Below are 19,103 nucleotides of genomic sequence, written 5' to 3'. Positions count from 1 at the left end.
TCGATCTAGATCGAGATCTCATCCTGAGCACAAACGAAGCCACCACACACAGATCCATCCAGTGAATTAAACCCGGAAGCCCCCACACCAACGCCTCCAACTCTCAGGACACCCAGAGCCGACTACACCGACTCCCGCAGAGCCAAACTACCAACCACCACTGCCTTCGCAGACAAAAGCCACGGATGCCGGCGACGCAGAGCTAAGAGAGCCTCCACCCGCGGGGACAAGAGCCGGCGACGGTGGAGCTGAATAAGTCTCCACCTCCCGAAATCCAAGCTAAACGGAGAAAAACGATCTCTCCCTCTCAAAAACATGCACACCAAATCGAGCAAAGAAACGGAAATGGAAAAAGAAAAACACAGATCCGGACCAACGGTGGCTGTGGAAGCCCCTCCGTTGGCCGGAAAACCAGATCTCTCTCTCTCTCTCTCTCTCTAAAACCTCTGACGTCCAATTAGAGACCTACTACAATAGTTTTTTGTATTGGTTGTATTAATTTTATTTAATAAAATTTTTAGAAAAATTCTTTTAAATAGTTTTTTTTAATTTATTTTCACAAAAATATTCCCAAGGAGGAAAATGACCAAAAGAAGTTTATTGAATAGGTAAATATGCATTTGTACTTTTAGGGTTAACTAATCTAAGATTTAGAGTTAAGGGATTGGGTTTTGGGGATGAGTTCAATTTTTAAAAATAAAAATAAATATTAATTTTTTCAAAATAAAAAAGTGCTATTTCGGTCATTTTATTTTTTGATGGTTATATTTATGACAAAAACTTAAAAAGGCCTATTTGAGATAATTTCCCAATTTATTTTCTAATTTATTATATATTTATTAATAACATATAAAATAATTGATATTTTATAGAAAAATACCACTAATAACACTAATGTTTTTCCATAAAAATAGCATACAAAAATAAAAATTATAACTAATTTTCTTTAATCAAGAAAATATTTTATTAATATGTTGTTTTGTTTGATTAACCTAATTAATGAGTTAAAAAATAAGGGTAAAATTGAAAAATCATCAAAATAAATGCATTGAAAACATAAAATAACATTAAAATGAAACAAAGTTGAAACTATAAAACGGAAAATTATATAAAACAGAAAGAGTAATATGATATGGATTAGTTTTTCTATAATACTTTACCAAAATTGTTTATCATGGATTGTTGACTCTTGAGTCTCTTGGATAGTTTGTTTAGTATGGATAAAACAGATTTATTTTGTAAACAAAAACCATATATGATTTACAAAAGAGATGAAATATGATTTACCATTTTGGATAAATCATGTTAAATTAAATAAAAATTGATGAATATCATTTTGGATAAATAACGTTATATTAAATAAAAGAAATTACAATAATAGTGAAAATATTGTCAAAGGTTTTCACCTGGCTGGTATGATAGTATGTTTTATATTGGTAAAAAAAAAACAAAAGTATGACTGTTTATCCTATATAGTTTTGTATAGTAATACCAAAAATTAGCCAAAGTCATATTTCATTAGAAACATTATTAATTTGGTATTTAATAAACAAATCTTTATCATTACTTTTTTTTCTATTATCTCTCAAAAATACAAATATAAAAATTTACCATTTAGATAAACTGCAAATATAGTTAACTAAAAATCACCTAAAACTAGTTGTAAACAAAGTCCTTCCTTGTAGGGGAAATCCGCTAGATCTAAGCCACTACTTTCTTTCTATATGTTTTTTCATTGTGAATTATGCAGCTTTTCGCATTTTTTTATTGTTTTGAATTCTTTCCATTTAACTCTTTTGGTTGTATCTGTTCCTAACCGTTGTTTTGATATTCACTGTAGTACGACGCTTCACGAAATCCTATCTGATGAATCAGTGAAGTCGTCAATGAACTTCATAAATACGACGGTTGAATAAGGACCCTACAGACGTCCGAAAAATGTTTTTACCATTCCCTTGACTGGAGCTAGATCCCGAGTCTCCCTTATGTTGCACTTGTGGATAGAAAACCACATTTTTTTTTGGTTTTGTATTTGACATTTTTTTTGTACCATGAAATTGACTTTTTATATTTTCTTCTCTACTAGTGGTTTGATAACTGGAGGATTCAGTTACCATGTATTTACTCGTTAGTGTATTTATGTTATATTTGTAAAATATTTAATTTATTTTTACTTATTTTTTTCTTAATGTTTCCTTGAGTTGGTATCTTTTTTTAATAAAACTTATCCTCCAATTTATTTTTATTTACTAATAAATTATAGTTATTTTGAATGCCAAATGTGAAAATTTCAAACTGGATAAAAATTTATTTTACGCACATAATAAAAAAACCTTGGTCTGCCCCTGATTCACTTTTTTTACATTTGATAATTTTTTAATTCATTTGCTAACATGAAATTTCACTTTCTATATTCTTCTCACTGTAATAATTGCTAGGCATTTAAGGTTTTTGCATGATGATTAAGAAAATACAATTTTTTAAACAATTTGGTTTGGTTACATAAAAATAGGCAGTTCTCTCAAGTATTTTTTAAGTTTTTGTCACAAAAATAGTTCTAAAAAAATGACCAAAATAGCATTTTTTTTTTTAATTTGGTTCTAAACAATACTGACTCTAGGAAAAATTAAGAAAAAAATATTAAAAAATATTAAAAAAATAGTAAACAAATAGTAAAAAATAGTGAAAAATCAAAATATGATAAAGATAATAACTCAAATACACTAGATCAGTAAATATATGGCGGCTGGATCATGCACCTCACAATTGTTACTTGTTATTTAGTTAAACAGTACACTACATTATTTCGCCAAACACTTTTTCAAATGCTAAAATATATCTCTTAACTTGCCTTACAGGTTACCGTTATACAAATGTATAGCTAGATATCACTAATTAGATGTGAAAACAATTCATAATCGAACAATAAAGTTAACGGGGATAGTAAATGAATTTTGCATTTAACTTTTTTCGACAATCCAAATTTGCCTAACAAATTTTAGAAAGTACATACTAAAAAGTTCATGAGCGGCAAATACACCCACACCTTCATTACTAATAAGCTAGTGATAATTAACACACACCAAAAAATAAATCTCCCAAGTAATCCTACTATATAAAAGAAGCTAAATTGAGAACTTATAAGGGATGCAACATGGGCAAAATAATCCCCACCAATCATACTACCATGTCACTGGTGGATTGGGCTTCCAATTAAAATTGCAATAAAAAATTTGGACTTGGTTTTGATTACAAAATTGGCTACAGTGAGTGGGGTTCAAATTAAAGTTGCTTTGGTTACAAAATTGGCTACAACAAGTGAGCTTCGAATTAAAAGAATGAGGTTCGAATTAAAATTGCTTTAGTTTGGTTTGGTTACAGCGAGTGGGCTTCGAATTAAAAGAACAATCTCGCAGCCCAGTCCATTAATTATGTGTACCTGTTAATTATTCACTAAGAACACGTAAACAAATTGCAATGCATGCAAACAATAAGGAATACGTCCTTTACGAGTTGCCTTATAATAAAACAAATGCATGCATGAATTGATTTTTGTTGAGCTGTTAATTATTAGATAGACTTCTAGCTATACACGTCTAAATCAAAAACGATTTCACCAAGTTTAACTGGCCCCATAGTAATATTCTTCTAGCAAAAAATCTTCTTGCATTCACTAAGAAGTAAATAACATATATTCTGCCATTAATACAAAAAACAAAAGATATGGAAACAAAACCATAATGTTAATCAAAATATATATTCAAGCTTTGACTCTACGCTCACCATAACATTTATCCGTCGTCTCTCCCTCTGCAGAAAATCAGTCTAAGTTATTCAACCTAATCAGTGTAAGCTATTCAAACGATTAGTCTATAGCATTGGTATTCCGTTTAAGTTATCAACATCTGCACGTAGATACAAAATCCCACGAGAAAACCTCCTAACGTCATTTGGTAAGAAATCGTCTACGATCAACCAGCTCTACCCCTTCGTCGCAAAAGCCAATTAGGTAACCTTTTTTTTTGGTGGTCGATCTGAACAATCATTTTAATATTCTTCATTTTGTTTAAAGAAGTGCTGATCTCAACACTATGGACAAATCAACATCCAGAGATCCTCCCCTTCTTGGAGGTATTTTATATTTACAAGTTCCTTTTTGAATCAAAAAATTATTAGTATTGATATATTAATTTAATACTTAAATCTAAGGTAGATTTTCTTTCAGATAGTAGTGATTTTTTGTATTTAAAAATACAAATTATGAACCGTATTAATTTTACAACAACATATTTATATTATACATTTTTAAAATAAAACATCATTAATATTTATTATTCAACCAATAATAAAATATAATGTATACTAAATAACTGATTTGACATAATGTTGACATTACTTCTTAGAGTTCCTTTTTATTATATTTAAATCCAACAAAATAATTAAAAATTAACACTTCCAAATACTCATGCTACGTCCTTTTGATGGGCAATAAAAAACAAACAAACAAACTATCTTCACTTCAAAATAAAAATTAAATTAAATTTTGGTCACTCCAAATACATATTCTTTAATTATATTAAATTAAATGAAAGAAATCCAATTTTTTTTAAAAACAAACAAATTATAACTATGTTCACTTCAAAAAATTAAAAAAAAATGTCAATAAAAAATAAATCACACTGTTATCTGTGCAAATCATGCAGCCGAAGATCACAATAACAAGAACAACAACCTCGGACCACAACCAATAATCGCTAGGACCATTAGGATGTGGCTCATCACAAATCACAAAAACAAAAATGCTTTCTTATGAACAACTTTCATTTGTCTTGACATCCAGGTTTGTCTAAAAAATACTATGTTTTTATTCTTTCCAACTACATATGAAATGATTGCTTTAAACCACTCAACAGGAACAGAAAATGGAAGGGAGGGTGCCTATGTCTACGTCGGACAAAATGTACCAACGGTTCGAAAAAGGGAAAATTTATCACATTAGATATTTTAATCTCCTTCCCAATAACCAACGGTACAGTCTTACAGTTCAACCCTACATAATCAATATCAATGAGACAACAATTATTACACAGATTGAAGAAAACATTCCACCAATACCTTCATACATATTCCGGCCCCAACGCTACCCCCAATTGATCAGCTTAGCAAGTGCAACCAATTTCTTCCCAGGTAAAAAAAAAACCATTGTCGGGGTCTCGCAAACAAATAAATTCTCTTTTTCCTCACTATAAAAAAATATTATCAGAGATGTTGTTGGTCGAATATGCCTCATCCAAGGAAGTGATTTATATAACAAGAACACATATTCCAAGATCTTTGTTGGATTGCATTTACACAGGTACTAACACTTTATTAAATAATATTTATTTTAACTAATAAATATATAATACAATTATTTTTAGTAGATCCAAAATGGTACGTCTAACTATCTGGGACAATGAGACGGCAAATTTCAGGGAGCTAAATCACATATCTACCAGAAAAAACCAAATCGTAATCATCACAAATATCATTCCACGGTTACATGAAGGTAATAAACTAAACATAATATTTACGTCAAAATAAATGCTTACAAATATTTCACTTTTACAGGGAAACTATCACTCACAACCACACCTGGATCGCGCTTTTACTTCGACACCGACATTGATATCATACAACGCTTCCAAAAGAGGAATAAACTGCTATACTAAGCTTGAAGCCATAACTCCACATGGGATGAACAACAAGACATCAAACGACACCGGTCAACTGTTTTAAAATTTAAATTATTGCTTTCTACGTCAATTAAAAATGTCCACTCATATACTCTTTTATCCTAAAAAAATTGTTTGCTCAACCTAATATATTATTCAAATTTACTATATGGTTCATTCTACAATACACAAAAAATAACTTCCAATTTCTAGAACTTAAAAATACCAAAAATTAAAAGTTTACTTCAATTGAACATGTTATCCGCGCGTAGCGCGGACCCGGCTCTAGTTATAATAAAGGGAAAATTGGAAAAATGGGACACTTTGAACTTTTATTTGTCACAATAGGATTTCTGATATTTTGGACAATTCTGGACATATTTTACCCTTTTTTAATAGAAAAAATAGTAAACTGAATTTTAAAAATGTTAAAAAATATCAAAACTATTGGAAACATAAGTATGACAATATATATGTTTAAATTGTTTTTTTTTTTAAAATGAATCATATTTTATTTCATCTTCTAGCTACAGTTATAATACTCATTCTGGTCATCTACTTAGTCTAGAATTCGGCTACTAATGTTTATACATAGATATATCTTTGGTATACAACGTAACCTATCTTTTCTTATATATTCTAACCAAAGCTAGGTTACGTTACGTTATAATCAAGAAAGATATCTTTCTTATACCTTTAGCTTGGTTACGACATGTAGCCACAATGCGTTGATATACCCTATCTATATTTGGAGCCATGATGTGGTCTGCCTTTTACCTTATGTGGCGCCTAGGGAAGAATATGTTTCACATCTACTCTACTGTGTTCTGACTTACATAGGTTATACATTCTACAGGAAATCCGAAAAATATGGAAACTTCCATAATCGGTTAAAGATGTTTCCTAAATCTAAACTAAATCTTCCCTAAATATCTCCAAGAATATTTTCTCCCACGTTTTTCTCCTTCTCCCACGATCTTTTGTCGTCGTTCTTTGTGTTTCTCTCTTCTTCATCGACATAATCATCTCTCTTTTCTCTATCAATACAACATGGTTCTAATCTATGTCAAATCGGGTGAATGGATGTGTAGTCGCGGTGATGACTGGAGTTTCGTGGTAGACAAAGAAAGGCGTGGTCGAATGGTAACATTAGCAACTACTACTACGTTGAAGCAGCTCAAGATAATGGTGTGTGAGGATTATGGGGTGGACCATAATGCCATTAATGCCGAGTTCAGTTATTCGTTGTTGAATCAAAAAGGGAATCCTCCTATTATTATCACCAATGATCGGCAAGCATCTAATTTTGTGGGCTATGCAAAGAGGGAATCGTCTACTACCTTGTGTGTGATGTTCTCTGTTTCCGGTGTAAATCAAAAGGAACGAGTCAATATCGATTTGAATAAGGAGCCTTGCGATTCAAGTAATGTTGAGGATGAAGAAGTTCCTGAGATAAATCGAGCAGAGTTTGTCAAGCCGTCAAAGGAGTCTTTTGTTAAAAGAACGAATCATGTCGCTGCAGATGGTTGCGGTCCTTTAAGGAGTGAAAACATTGAACTTTTTCAAAACAATGGAGACAGTGATAAGGATGGTCGAGCTTGGAGAGGAGACTTCGTGAAGAAGGATCAAATTTTCACAAGTAAAGGGGTTCTGAAGGCAACAATGGAAATTTTAGCGATGAAGAATAATTTCGATTACACTGTTATCAAATCCACGAGAAAATGGTGGTATATTCGATGTAAAGATGCATTGTGCAACTGGACTGTGCGTGCAGAAGGAATAGATGGGTCTACATATTTCATGATCAACCAATGTGATGGAAGACATTCATGTGCTCCTTCAAAGAAAAGGAAATTCGGAAAAACAGCATCAGCAAGAACAATTGGGACTCTGATACAACATCGATTTGATGATGCAAACGATGGCCCAAAACCGAATGACATCATTCAATTTATGAGAATGGAGCATAGTTGTGAGATTACTTATTGGCACGCTTGGGAAGCTCGTGAGTTTGCTATTGCAGCTGCTAGAGGTATACCAGATCGCAGTTACTCTAAAATACCAGCATATCTGCATATGATTAAAGAAGCAAATCCTGGTACGCATACTCACTATGAAACTAATGAGAAGGGAAGATTCATGTATCTATTTATGTCATTTGGGCAATCAGTTAGAGGATTCTACAATGCAATGCGAAGGGTGATTGTTGTTGACGGAACTTTTCTGAAAAATAAATACAAAGGGACACTTCTTGTTGCTACTGCTGTAGATGGTAACTCTAATTTGTATCCGATTGCATTTGGGGTTGTTGATTCAGAGAATGACGATTCTTGGGGGTGGTTCTTCAGACAGTTGAAAGTGGTTATTGCTGATTGTCAAGACCTAGCTTTTGTCTCAGATAGAAATGCGTCTATTTCTAAAGCTATTGGGACTGTCTACCCTCGATCAGCACATGGAATTTGCATTCATCACTTATTGACCAATGTGGTCTCATTTTTCAAGACAAAAGGATTGACTGCGTTGGTAGAAAAGGCTTCACGGGCATATAGATACACTGAATTTCAAGAACGTATCACCGAAATTTTTGATATGAGTCCTGAGCTTGGAAGATATCTACGGGAGGCTGATGTGCGCAAATGGGCTCGTTCTCTCTTCCCTGGTTCCAGGTATGACATTAGGACCACGAACCCTGCAGAGTCTATAAATTCAGTTCTTAGAATACCTAGAGAATATCCGGTTATTCCTTTGCTTGATAGTATAAGAGAACTGTTGACTCGATGGTTCTATGAGCGTCGCTTGTTAAGCTCAAAGCATCTAGATCCTTTAACCGCTAAGGTGGAGAGAAAGATTGATAGGAGAATTGTGAAGGCAAAAGGATTCCAGGTTTACAAGGTTGACAACTTCAGATCGGTTGTAAAAGGAGACATATATGATTGTCATGTTGATTTGGAAAGAAGAACATGCACATGTGGTAAGTATGATATAGGAAAAATTCCTTGCCGACACGCCATTCCTGCAATTTATTCACGAGGTATGGAAGTATAAACACATGAATACTTGAGAATTATTTATTTTCGGGATTTTCATCATATAGACTTCATATTGATCAAGTTTTTTTTGAGATTGACAGGTATGGAAGTGCACAGATTCACTGACGCCTTATACAGCACTGCAGCGTGGAGAACCGCCTATGCAGATTCCATTAATCCAATAGCAGTTGTAGAGTCAGAATGGAATGTCCCTGCTGAGGTTAAACTTGCAAAGGTTTTACCACCAAAGACAAGAAAGAGTGCTGGTCGACCAGTAAAGAGAAGGTATGAATCAGTAGAAGACAAGATCGCATCTTCTCAAGGATCAAAGAAGAATAAAAAGCATAAGTGTAGCCGTTGTGGAACTGAAGGACACAAGAGAGGAACATGCGATTTACCCATCTAGTTTGTTATGTGTCTGCATCTGTCTCTGTTTTTTTCTTTATTGCTTTTGAAACAATTTGATCTTCTGTTTAAGAACCTATTTGACAATTTGGTATTTGCTAAACTATAGAGACAAATCGATTTATTCTAGTAACAATCAAAGTAATTGCAAAATAATTCGTTTCAGTAGATGATGATCACCTCGAAATAACAAGAAACATGGTCTTAACTTCTTTGAAAATAAGAAACAACAAGTTGAGGAAGCACATAAAAGTAGTTGAACATCATGCATAGATATGGTACAAGAAGACCATCACCAAACAACACACAAACAAAGCTTTTATGCCCCTAAGTTCCCTAATGCATTCCAAGGTCTTCTCTTCGCAATGGCACATTGCATCTTCCATCTCTTGAATTCTACTCTCATGGCGTGTCATCATGGCCTCACCAGCTCTCACTGATTTCTGAAACTCGGAATTGTCAACGAGTAACACGTCAAACAGGTCTTGGAAGTCTTCAATCTCCTCAACAACTGACTTGTCAGTCCATTTGAACAAGTGGGTTTTGTCCTTCATCAGTAACATCCAATACACAATTAGATTGACTAATTCTACTCTCATCGGACAACAACGAGACAGTTATATGATAACATGACTAACCTTTTGAGATCCCAAAGGACAACAATGAAATAATCTTCCCGGATTTTGAATTGTTTTTGAAGTGAAACGATTCACTGCCTCACCGCAATTGCATCTTGTGGGAATTCCCCGTTGTTTCGCGAGGCGATCTCTTGTAGTGGATGAAGAATTTACTGAAGACATGAGGGAGTCGATCTCCAAATTTTCGCCGCTGCAATCTCTCTGTCGAGGAAGAATGAGGAAGAAAAGAGATTAGGTCAAAAAAATAACCAAAACTACGTCGTTTCATACTCCCAGAACGCGTATTCTAGCTAAGGCAGAGCAGAAAAAAATCATTTTGAATTTATCGATAACACCACAAGAACTTTGTCTTTGAACCCTCTAAATTAGTGTTTAAACATCTATCAAACATAGTGGACGGACGTACTTAGATAGTGACCAATGTACAAAAATAATCAATAAATAGGTGTGTGTTTGAGGCGTTGGATTAATTTGTATTTGGTTTTAGTTAAGGGTTTGGTTAGAGTATGTCTACGGTTATGGTTTTAGAGTTTATTTAGGGTTAAGGGTTTGACTATGAATTACAGATTTAGGGTTTGTTTAGGGTATGATTAAGAATCATGATTGTATTATGGTTTTAGGGTTTGGTTAGGGTATGTCTATGGTTATGGTTTAAGTTAAGGGTTTGGTTAGGGTATGTCTATGGTTATGGTTTTAGTTAAGGGTTTGTTTAGGGTTTGGGTCCTCAGTTTTTATGATTTTGTTCTTTATAGGGTTGTTTCATAATTTATACAAAATCAAAGCTAGAGTTGTTTCTTAATTCAAATCAAATACCAAAGCCAAAGTTGTTTTCTAATTCTAACAAACCAAACTACTAAAATCACAGTTAATCAATCATCCTCCAGGTCAAAGACCTCAGACCTCTCCCATGGTGAAGGCACATATCGTGTCATAACCTCAGCAAAGATGGGGTCGTGTGCAGCCTCCCATAAGTCCACTCCAATCTTCTGTCTACAACCCATAATGATTTCATCATCCACTAAACTGACGTCAAGACCAAGCAGCGAGCATTCCAAGTGCTTCAAAGCGTATGCACCGCAATCACAACAACTTTTATTCAATCTCAACTTCATAGGCACATCCACGATAGAATATGATGAGAGGAGTAGCTGCTTCTGTCTTTCTTGTGGTGCAACGGACTTCACAATCCTAGGAATGATAGCAGCAAACTTCTCAACGTACTGTCTGTTCTTTCCCCGACCGCAATCAAAGACTTCTACTTTTCTTTCAATGATGTTTACACAGACACCAACCCAGTGATTACCTGCGTTCGTGTCCACAAAAATTTGTAAACGAAGAAATGTATACTAGGATGTAAAAAGAACTGAATGGTTACCATTTACAAACAGAGGAAAGTAGAGTCGATCAACATCAACACCCCAAACTAGATCAGTCCGCCCATGAGATGGAAGCTCTCCTCTGCCGTACCCAAGAAGGAAATCAGGCAATTGATAGGCTTTTTTGTTTGGTAAAAACTTCTTGTATGCAGCGTCTACTTGGAGGCAAAACATAGCACTCATGAAAGCAACACGCCGAGGGGCCCAACGATTCAATGTAGTGTTCACACGCCATATAAACATAACCGCATCCATCTCCTAAAAATTTACAATGAAAGTTAAGTAATATAGCATATAAGAAGTGTTAGGAAGATAAATTCACTAAAGGTTAGTACAAGATTCATTACCTCGTTTCCAAGCCATTTTCCAGCACTTACTACTCTTGTAGCTACAGACAAATTAAAGCATGTAGGACCAATTGTTAAAGGTATAGGCTTTAATGCCCATTCCGTGAATCCTTTCCATGACTCTTCGGAGATATAATAAAGTGACGCCTGCGGAGAAGCATCTTCTGGCAATGGTGAATCGCTAAGCTGAAGTCCATGACCTTTTCTTTTGCACCATTTCTCCCACTGTGACGGCGGTGGAGCTGTATTCATCTCTGTCTTTTCTTTCTTTACTGGATTATCCACTGAACCTCGGACCGAAGTCATTGGAGTCCACCAGTCTTCTTCTTTTTTGTCCTGAGATGGATCAAAGCCTGGCACATACGACGTCTGAGAAAGCCCTTCAACCCCTTGTGTACCTATCCCGCGACCCAAATCATCTGCTTCACTATAATTCACATCGAATGTAGTCTCGGAACCATCCTGTTATTTCATGACAAATAAGCAATAATTGAGATACCAAAATACATTATCATTAATAATTATTTTACATAAAAGTTCCAGACCATTACATAAGTTCAAACAAGACACTTACAAACCAAGAACACTTACACACCAAGCACACATACAAACCGAGACCTTATAAAGTACAACAAAATTCAGGCCGATAACTTAGATGCCAATAAAACAAACAGACACGCAAACCACGAACTTAAACAAGACAAAATAACATTGAAGAGGATGGTGAAGACTAGTGTTTGTTTACCCCGCGTGTGGACCTCCTCAACGGTGCCTGGCTCGTCGATGGCTTTGTCGGTGAAGGCTCTCCAAGCTCAACTTCAACGCTGGCTTCCTTACGTGATTGTTTAAGCTCTGTCCGCATCTGCTCAAATGTCTCGGCCATCTGTTTCTGTATCCTTTGTTCCATTCCAGAGAAGTTGTGCTCAAACAACTGTGTCATAAAAGCCTTCATGTCTTCATTAAAAGGAGCTTGCTTTGCGCCACTTGCGAGAACCTTATGCTTTCTCTTCTCCATACCACGATCGGGAAGCCTCTTTTTACCCCTCTTTGATCTAGAACCAACGTTTTTTGATCCTTTCGGAGTCTGAAAGTCGTCATCACTCTCGGCTGCTTCAACATTCACGCTTGCTTCATCATTCACAGCTGATTCGTCATCGAGAGATAAAGAAATCACTTCATTTTCTTCAGTTTCCCAAACATGCTCACTAAAATCATGCCCCTTCTTTATCATCTCCATCAGAACCTTGATTCTGTCATCCTCCACATCATCATCTCTGCGAAACGCCTGAGCTTTGACAACATCATAATTTCCTGTCCATGAGATGTATGGGTAGATGTCATCCTACACAAGACAGGGAAATACAGTTAGATACTAACTACTCATTTCAAACCGGAAAGAGTCGTCATAAATAGATAAAATTACCTTGGGTGTAATAATCTCCTCCAAGCGAATGATCTCCTCATATGACACCTTCGCAGCTCCCATCCAGTTTATGCATCTAGGACCGTCCTTGAAACCCTTATCCAGCTTTTTTCCACAAAGCTTCCCGATTTTTGGCACCGCTTCCATTGCCCAAATCTGCAAGGCGTATGAGAAGCCATCCAAGACATAGCTAGTGGTCTTTTCCTTCAGTTGGGAACGATTTTTGGCTATGGATTTGCAGAGAAGGTCATAAGCAGCAACTCCCCAAGGATACCTTCGAACTCTGTCAAGATCCATGACCACCGCGATGTACTTCAGGGGGATATTAGCCTTCTCATCTCTCGCCAATACCACACAAAGAATGATCGCCAAGTAGATAAGACGTATGCGATCTGCATTCTTCCATTTCTTTACAGCTTCCTTGTCCTTAGTCCACAGGTTGAAGAGTGTAATTGTTCCATCTTTTCTCCTCAAAACCTTGCTCCAGAAACCACCATCATATTTCCACTCTTCAAACTCCTCAATCGAAATGTGAGTATCGCATTCAAACCCGGTTACGGCGTGGAACTCTTGCAATGAGAATCGAAGCGGTCTCCTCGCAAAGACAAACCATAGCTCGTGCTGTAAGAAAGTCACCAGCTCCCTACACAAGAAGCTGTGTATCACCCTCGCAGAGTATCCAAGACCATTCTCATGGAGCTTAAAAATCTGATGAAAAACCGGGTCTTTCTTCACGACATCCAACTCCTTTGGCAGCCACGCTTGGAACTTTCGGATTATGTAGTCGATCCTGCAGTTGTTGTTGATCTGAGTAACTCGGGGCTCCTCGCCCTCCTTAAAAAGCCTCTTCGGTAGCTCCTCAGACATAGCTACAAACCGTGACAAAATTATTAGTTCAACATGTAAAGGTTTCAATATCATCACACATGTAAAGGTTTCAATAATATCAACCAATCCGTGAAACAAAATTATTTTAAGAAACACGGCAAATCATTTTAAAAAAAAATCAAGCTTTAATGGAAGAACACTTCGATTTCGTTTAATATGAGAATCTATAGATGAAATCCAATACCTTCTGTGAAGAATTGTGAGATTGAGAGGCGAAATTGATGGAAGAACACTTCGAAAATCGATTTGACCCGACGAAGAGGAAGAACGATTCGCAGCCGTTGTGTCTTCAGTGAGATCGAAAAGGATGGTGACGGAGACGAGAGTAGAGACCACGGGCTGATGAAACACCGACGAAGAACAGAGCTTCTCACCGTTGAACCCTAAATCGCCGTGGGAGAGCGACGAGTCTACGACGGAGAAGACAAAGAGAAAGGGGAATTAGGTTTGCGGCATCCCGCGTCTCCTTTTTTCCCATTTAGTGTTTTTTTTATTTTTTAATTTTTATAGATTTTAATTTTAACATTAAAATCTATTACGAAAATTATTATAATTTATAATTTAAATTCAACATAATTGGTAAATTAAGGGTACTTTGGTATTTTACAAGATCTAAAATCCTATTTTCCTAAAATATCTTCTAGAAATCCTAATGTGACAAATCCAAGTTCAAAGTGTCCTATTTATCCAATTTTCCTTATAATAAATACACTCCAGATAACATTCTAATTAAGTCATGATTGTCTCTTTAAAAGGACTACCTTATCCCAAAAAGAAACTGAAACCATATACTCCTCTACAATGACGAATCATAGAAATTTCTCAGTTTTTTTTTCTCCTTTGTCTTCTTGTTTCTAGTAGCCATCTATTCTTCGGATCTTCCATCAGCCTCCAAGTATATATGATTCATCTCAATGATTACATGTTCCTCTCTTTCGTAGTCAAGACTTGCCATGGAGACAAAAACCAAGATTCATGCGCCTAGCTCCGGGTGTTAGTTTTTGATTTTAATAGATAAGATAGATATAGATGTTTATATTTAGACACATATTAAATTTTAATTTAAAAATATATGATTTTTTTGTTTCACAATTTTAATAATTTTAGTTGGGAAATACCCTATGATAACACTAAAAATGTTTTTGTCACAAATATAGACATATGTATAAAAACGACTAAAATGTTTCATTAAAGAGGTAAGTATACAATTATACTCCTAGGGTTAACTAATCTAAATATTAGGGTTTAGAGTTAAGGGGTGGAGATCTGAGATTAAGATTTAAAATTTTATAAAATAAAAAATAAATATTAAAAATTTGAAAATAAAAGTTTTAAAAATAGTTTCAAAAAACATTTTTGAAGTACAAAAAAAATTTGAAAAAATTAAAAAAATGTATAAAAAATGTATAAAAAAAATTTATAAAAAAGTTCGAATTTGAAAACATATAATCTAAAACTATTAAAAAATTATTATTTTATTATTTTTTTATTTTTCATATATCTAGGGTATTAGAGTCTTTTTACCTATTAAATGAAACATTTTGGTATTAAATAAAACATTTTGGTCATTTTCCTCCTTGTGATCTATTTTTGTGATCAAAACTTAAAAATAGTCTATTTAGGAGAATTGTCTATTTTAGTTTACTGATATTTTAATAATTGTAATAATTAATTTTGAAATTTATAATTTATCATTATTAATTAATAGAAATGACGAAAGCATGAAATATGTATTTTTATATGATTATCTTCTAAAACAGATGAAGTATTTTTTTAATAATATATGTTTATTGCCCTCTCAATCTAATTTGAATTGATGGCTAAACCGGAAATGTCGAAATCAAATTGCACCGAACCGAACCAAACGAAACTAGCCCCTCCATTAAAAATTCGAAACCGAATCCTGACAAGTGGCAACTCCTAAGAATTCGACCGTTACATATTTGCCCTTTATTATAGAATAAGGGTCTCTCTTTGTTTTTAATTCAAAGCTTTTATCCCCACACACGCTCCTCTTTTAGTTTCTTTTGTTTTTTTCAATTTGATCTCTCCTCCGCCCTCTCTCTTCCATGGCGATCGCTACGGAGAAGGTACGATTGTTTCACCTTACGATCCCTTGGATCTTTTAGATTTGCGTCGCGATGAGATCTCTGATTATCGTTGCGCGGTGCTTGATTCTTGATTAGATTTGAATATGAGCGAGAAATTAGGGTTGCAAATGTTGTGAATTTGAATAATCGATTCAACGTGTTTTGTTTATATGTTTGCTCAATTTCAAAGTAGATTTGTTTTTTTCTTTTCTTACATTCTGTTTTGTTGGACTTTGTGATCATCATCATCAGGAGGTTTCAGATGTATCAGCAGTTGCACAAAAGAGATGGAATCTGGGTGATTTCGACATCGGAAAGCCTCTTGGAAGAGGCAAGTTTGGTCACGTTTACCTTGCTCGAGAGAAGCGCAGCAACCACATTGTCGCCCTAAAGGTTCTTTTCAAGACACAGCTTCAACAATCTCAAGTCGAGCATCAGCTCAGAAGAGAAGTTGAGATCCAGTCTCATCTTCGTAACCCCAATATACTCCGGCTCTATGGTTACTTCTATGATCAGGTAAAAGTTATAAACCGTTTCTTCCTTTTTTTTTAGCATAACACACTTTGTTGGGTTGTTGCAGAAAAGGGTTTATTTGATACTTGAGTATGCTGCTAGAGGCGAGCTTTACAAGGAGCTTCAGAAATGCAAATACTTTAGCGAGAGACGAGCTGCTACTGTTAGTCCTCTTCCTTCAACAGTCAAGTCAGAGTTTTTTCGGTGGAAAACTGATATATTTATATGTTTGCTTTGATAGTATGTTGCATCGTTGGCGAGGGCTCTCATCTATTGCCATGGCAAGCATGTGATACACAGAGATATCAAACCAGAGAATCTGTTAATCGGTGCTCAGGTTAGACCAGTTTTTTGCATTGACATTTGATCTGAAACCAGCTTAATAACAATGTTCATGGTCTTTTTATAATATCAGGGTGAGCTCAAGATTGCAGACTTTGGTTGGTCAGTGCACACATTTAACCGCAGAAGGACAATGTGTGGGACGCTTGATTACCTTCCTCCTGAGATGGGTAAAGTTGAAGACTTTACTTTAAAATTTGTTCTGCTATGATATGCATTCATTTTAACAGTGACTATTGGATTATTTTGTTTGTAAACAGTTGAAAGCGTAGAACATGATGCAAGTGTAGATATCTGGAGCCTAGGGATTCTCTGTTACGAGTTCCTTTATGGTGTACCTCCTTTTGAAGCTATGGAGCACTCGGACACATACAGAAGGTTTGTGATGTTTCTTGTGAGGATTTGTTTGTTGTTCTTGATGATTTTGTTAACACATATGATCAATAACAGGATTGTGCAAGTCGACCTCAAGTTCCCTCCTAAACCAATCGTGTCTGCATCTGCAAAGGATCTGATTGGCCAGGTTCTTATATACATTTTATGGAATTAGCAGCTGTCTTTGGAGATTGAATCTGAAATCTGACATATTTCTCAACTTAATATTATTGTATAGATGCTTGTCAAGGAGTCTGCACAACGTCTGCCACTGCACAAACTTCTTGAGCACCCATGGATTGTGCAGAACGCTGATCCTTCTGGAATCTACAGGGGTTGAAACCAAACAGCTTTATGTGGTCCTTTGTTTAAACGCTTCAGGTCTTGGCAATCTCGAGCCAAAATATTATCCAGAAATTAAAAAAAAAACACCATTGTGTAGGTGTGTATGAATCTTCTTATTCTTTTCCTAGTTCATGTTTCAATATGTGTATTCCCAAGAAAGATCATTCGTGTTATTATTATCAATTGATATTATTCATCATAAATGTTTTTTTTTGGCCAACCATCATAATAAATGTTTCTATAAAACGAAAAGCAAAGCTTGAAAGTTGGTCTAGTTGCATAGCAACCCTGCAAACAAAACCTTAAATGCTGGAACGGTGTTTGTCACTCTACCCAAACTGGAACGGTGTTTGTCACTCTACCCAAACTTCAAAGTTCATGAGAAGGGAAGTAAAAGGAAGCATAAACTCTCGGCTTCTCTTCTTAATCTAATAAGAGACCAAACATGACTTCAAAAGTATATTGTGTATTTTCAGCAACAGAGTTCACGAGAACAATGACAGCATCCTCGCCTACCAGAGATGAAGCAAGTATAGCCCGCCATTGCACCATGGACTGCGGTTTGGGCGAGATAGTAGTTTAGACGCTGTTAGATGCATTTGCTGGAATTAATAACTCGAATCATGTAAGCATGGAATCAATCTTGCTAGTTGCTGCAATAAGTTACTTTAATTGTAAGACTCATCCATAGACTCATCAGACAGCAGTCAATATAGTTTATAAATGCTGTAAAAGTGAAAACCATCACTCTTAAAAGTTGTAAGAAGCACAAAACAATCACCGGTTACATGGATTTGATACGAGGACTCAATTTCTTTTAAGGCAAAACACTCTTTTTTTGTGGAGATGCATCAAAAACACATTCCCTGTTTTGTGGTCTTATATCGAAAATACAACATGCCAACAATCCGCAGGGTATATAAAAACGATCTTTCTAGTCAGAGATAGTGAAACATTCCATGTGGGTAGCTACTTAATATCCCATGTAGTAATGGTTATATAATAATTTCTTAATAGTTTCAACATCCATAGTTATATATGGAAAAAAAATCGATATTTGAATATCACAACCATTATATTATTCCAATTTTTTTTTACATACCCCGAAATATATTTTATAAACATGGATGTTTATCTGTGTTACAAAAAAAAAACATGGATGTTTATCACGGCCACAACATGTATACAACAACATTTGATTGGATATGCAAATATAGAAGAGAACTACAAACAACCAGCTAAATGAAAATATTATTTTCATAGGATATTCCAAATAATCAATGAACATCTTTATTATTCTCACACAAACGTAAAGTAATCAATTAACAAACAAACAAAAAGTCATAAATCAACTTAAAATCGAATTAGCATCTTTGTTTGTTTGATCTTAATTGTTATTCTTTTCTCTGTCTTCTCTTTTATGTACATGGTATACAATGATAAAACAAAATATAGATTTCTACGATCCGACCTTCTAGATTTTTAGTGGGATTTGGTGGGGAGATCAGAGATGCCATACTTCGTCTTTGCGAAAATATTTGGAGAAAGCTTTTGCAGTATATTTTTGACTTGTTAAACTACCAATCTTACTTGTTTCAAAAAAAAAAAAAACTACCAA

General features: G+C 34.9%; 4 protein-coding genes across 5 annotated transcripts; 2 read left to right on the top strand and 2 right to left on the bottom strand.

Annotated features, from left to right (window-relative positions):
- The first annotated feature begins 5,467 nt into the window (after positions 1-5,467).
- Positions 5,468-9,272, top strand: LOC117127215. The gene is made up of 3 exons (XM_033276755.1): positions 5,468-5,548; positions 5,611-8,745; positions 8,845-9,272. The coding sequence occupies exons 2-3, from the start codon at positions 6,765-6,767 to the stop codon at positions 9,147-9,149; spliced, it is 2,286 nt and encodes a 761-aa protein (XP_033132646.1). The 5' UTR covers positions 5,468-5,548; positions 5,611-6,764; the 3' UTR covers positions 9,150-9,272.
- Positions 9,203-11,873, bottom strand: LOC103831396. The gene is made up of 4 exons (XM_033276760.1): positions 11,510-11,873; positions 11,162-11,420; positions 9,787-11,089; positions 9,203-9,696 (listed from the first exon to the last, which is right to left on the bottom strand). Exons 1-3 carry the CDS (start codon positions 11,813-11,815, stop codon positions 10,656-10,658), a joined length of 999 nt encoding a protein of 332 aa, XP_033132651.1. The 5' UTR covers positions 11,816-11,873; the 3' UTR covers positions 9,203-9,696; positions 9,787-10,655.
- A 132-nt stretch (positions 11,874-12,005) lies between these two features.
- On the bottom strand, positions 12,006-15,148 carry LOC117127216. Of its 2 annotated transcripts, XM_033276758.1 has the most exons (3): positions 14,005-15,148; positions 12,933-13,801; positions 12,006-12,851 (listed from the first exon to the last, which is right to left on the bottom strand). In XM_033276758.1, the coding sequence occupies exons 2-3, from the start codon at positions 13,797-13,799 to the stop codon at positions 12,240-12,242; spliced, it is 1,479 nt and encodes a 492-aa protein (XP_033132649.1). In that variant the 5' UTR covers positions 13,800-13,801; positions 14,005-15,148; the 3' UTR covers positions 12,006-12,239. The 2 variants fall into 2 exon arrangements, with proteins under 2 accessions (XP_033132649.1, XP_033132648.1); XM_033276757.1 differs by having other exon boundaries at positions 12,933-15,147.
- A 552-nt stretch (positions 15,149-15,700) lies between these two features.
- On the top strand, positions 15,701-17,688 carry LOC103834510 (serine/threonine-protein kinase Aurora-1). Its single transcript, XM_009110580.3, has 8 exons — positions 15,701-15,910; positions 16,163-16,426; positions 16,491-16,586; positions 16,665-16,760; positions 16,839-16,935; positions 17,026-17,143; positions 17,216-17,288; positions 17,379-17,688. The coding sequence occupies exons 1-8, from the start codon at positions 15,890-15,892 to the stop codon at positions 17,478-17,480; spliced, it is 867 nt and encodes a 288-aa protein (XP_009108828.1). The 5' UTR covers positions 15,701-15,889; the 3' UTR covers positions 17,481-17,688.
- The last annotated feature ends 1,415 nt before the right edge of the window (positions 17,689-19,103 follow it).

Source organism: Brassica rapa, chromosome A08, assembly GCF_000309985.2.
Source record: "Brassica rapa cultivar Chiifu-401-42 chromosome A08, CAAS_Brap_v3.01, whole genome shotgun sequence".
NCBI classification, from domain to species: Eukaryota; Viridiplantae; Streptophyta; class Magnoliopsida; order Brassicales; family Brassicaceae; genus Brassica; species Brassica rapa.
The sequence above is the reverse complement of the archived record's forward strand: the minus strand, read 5'-3'. Positions and strand labels throughout refer to the sequence as shown.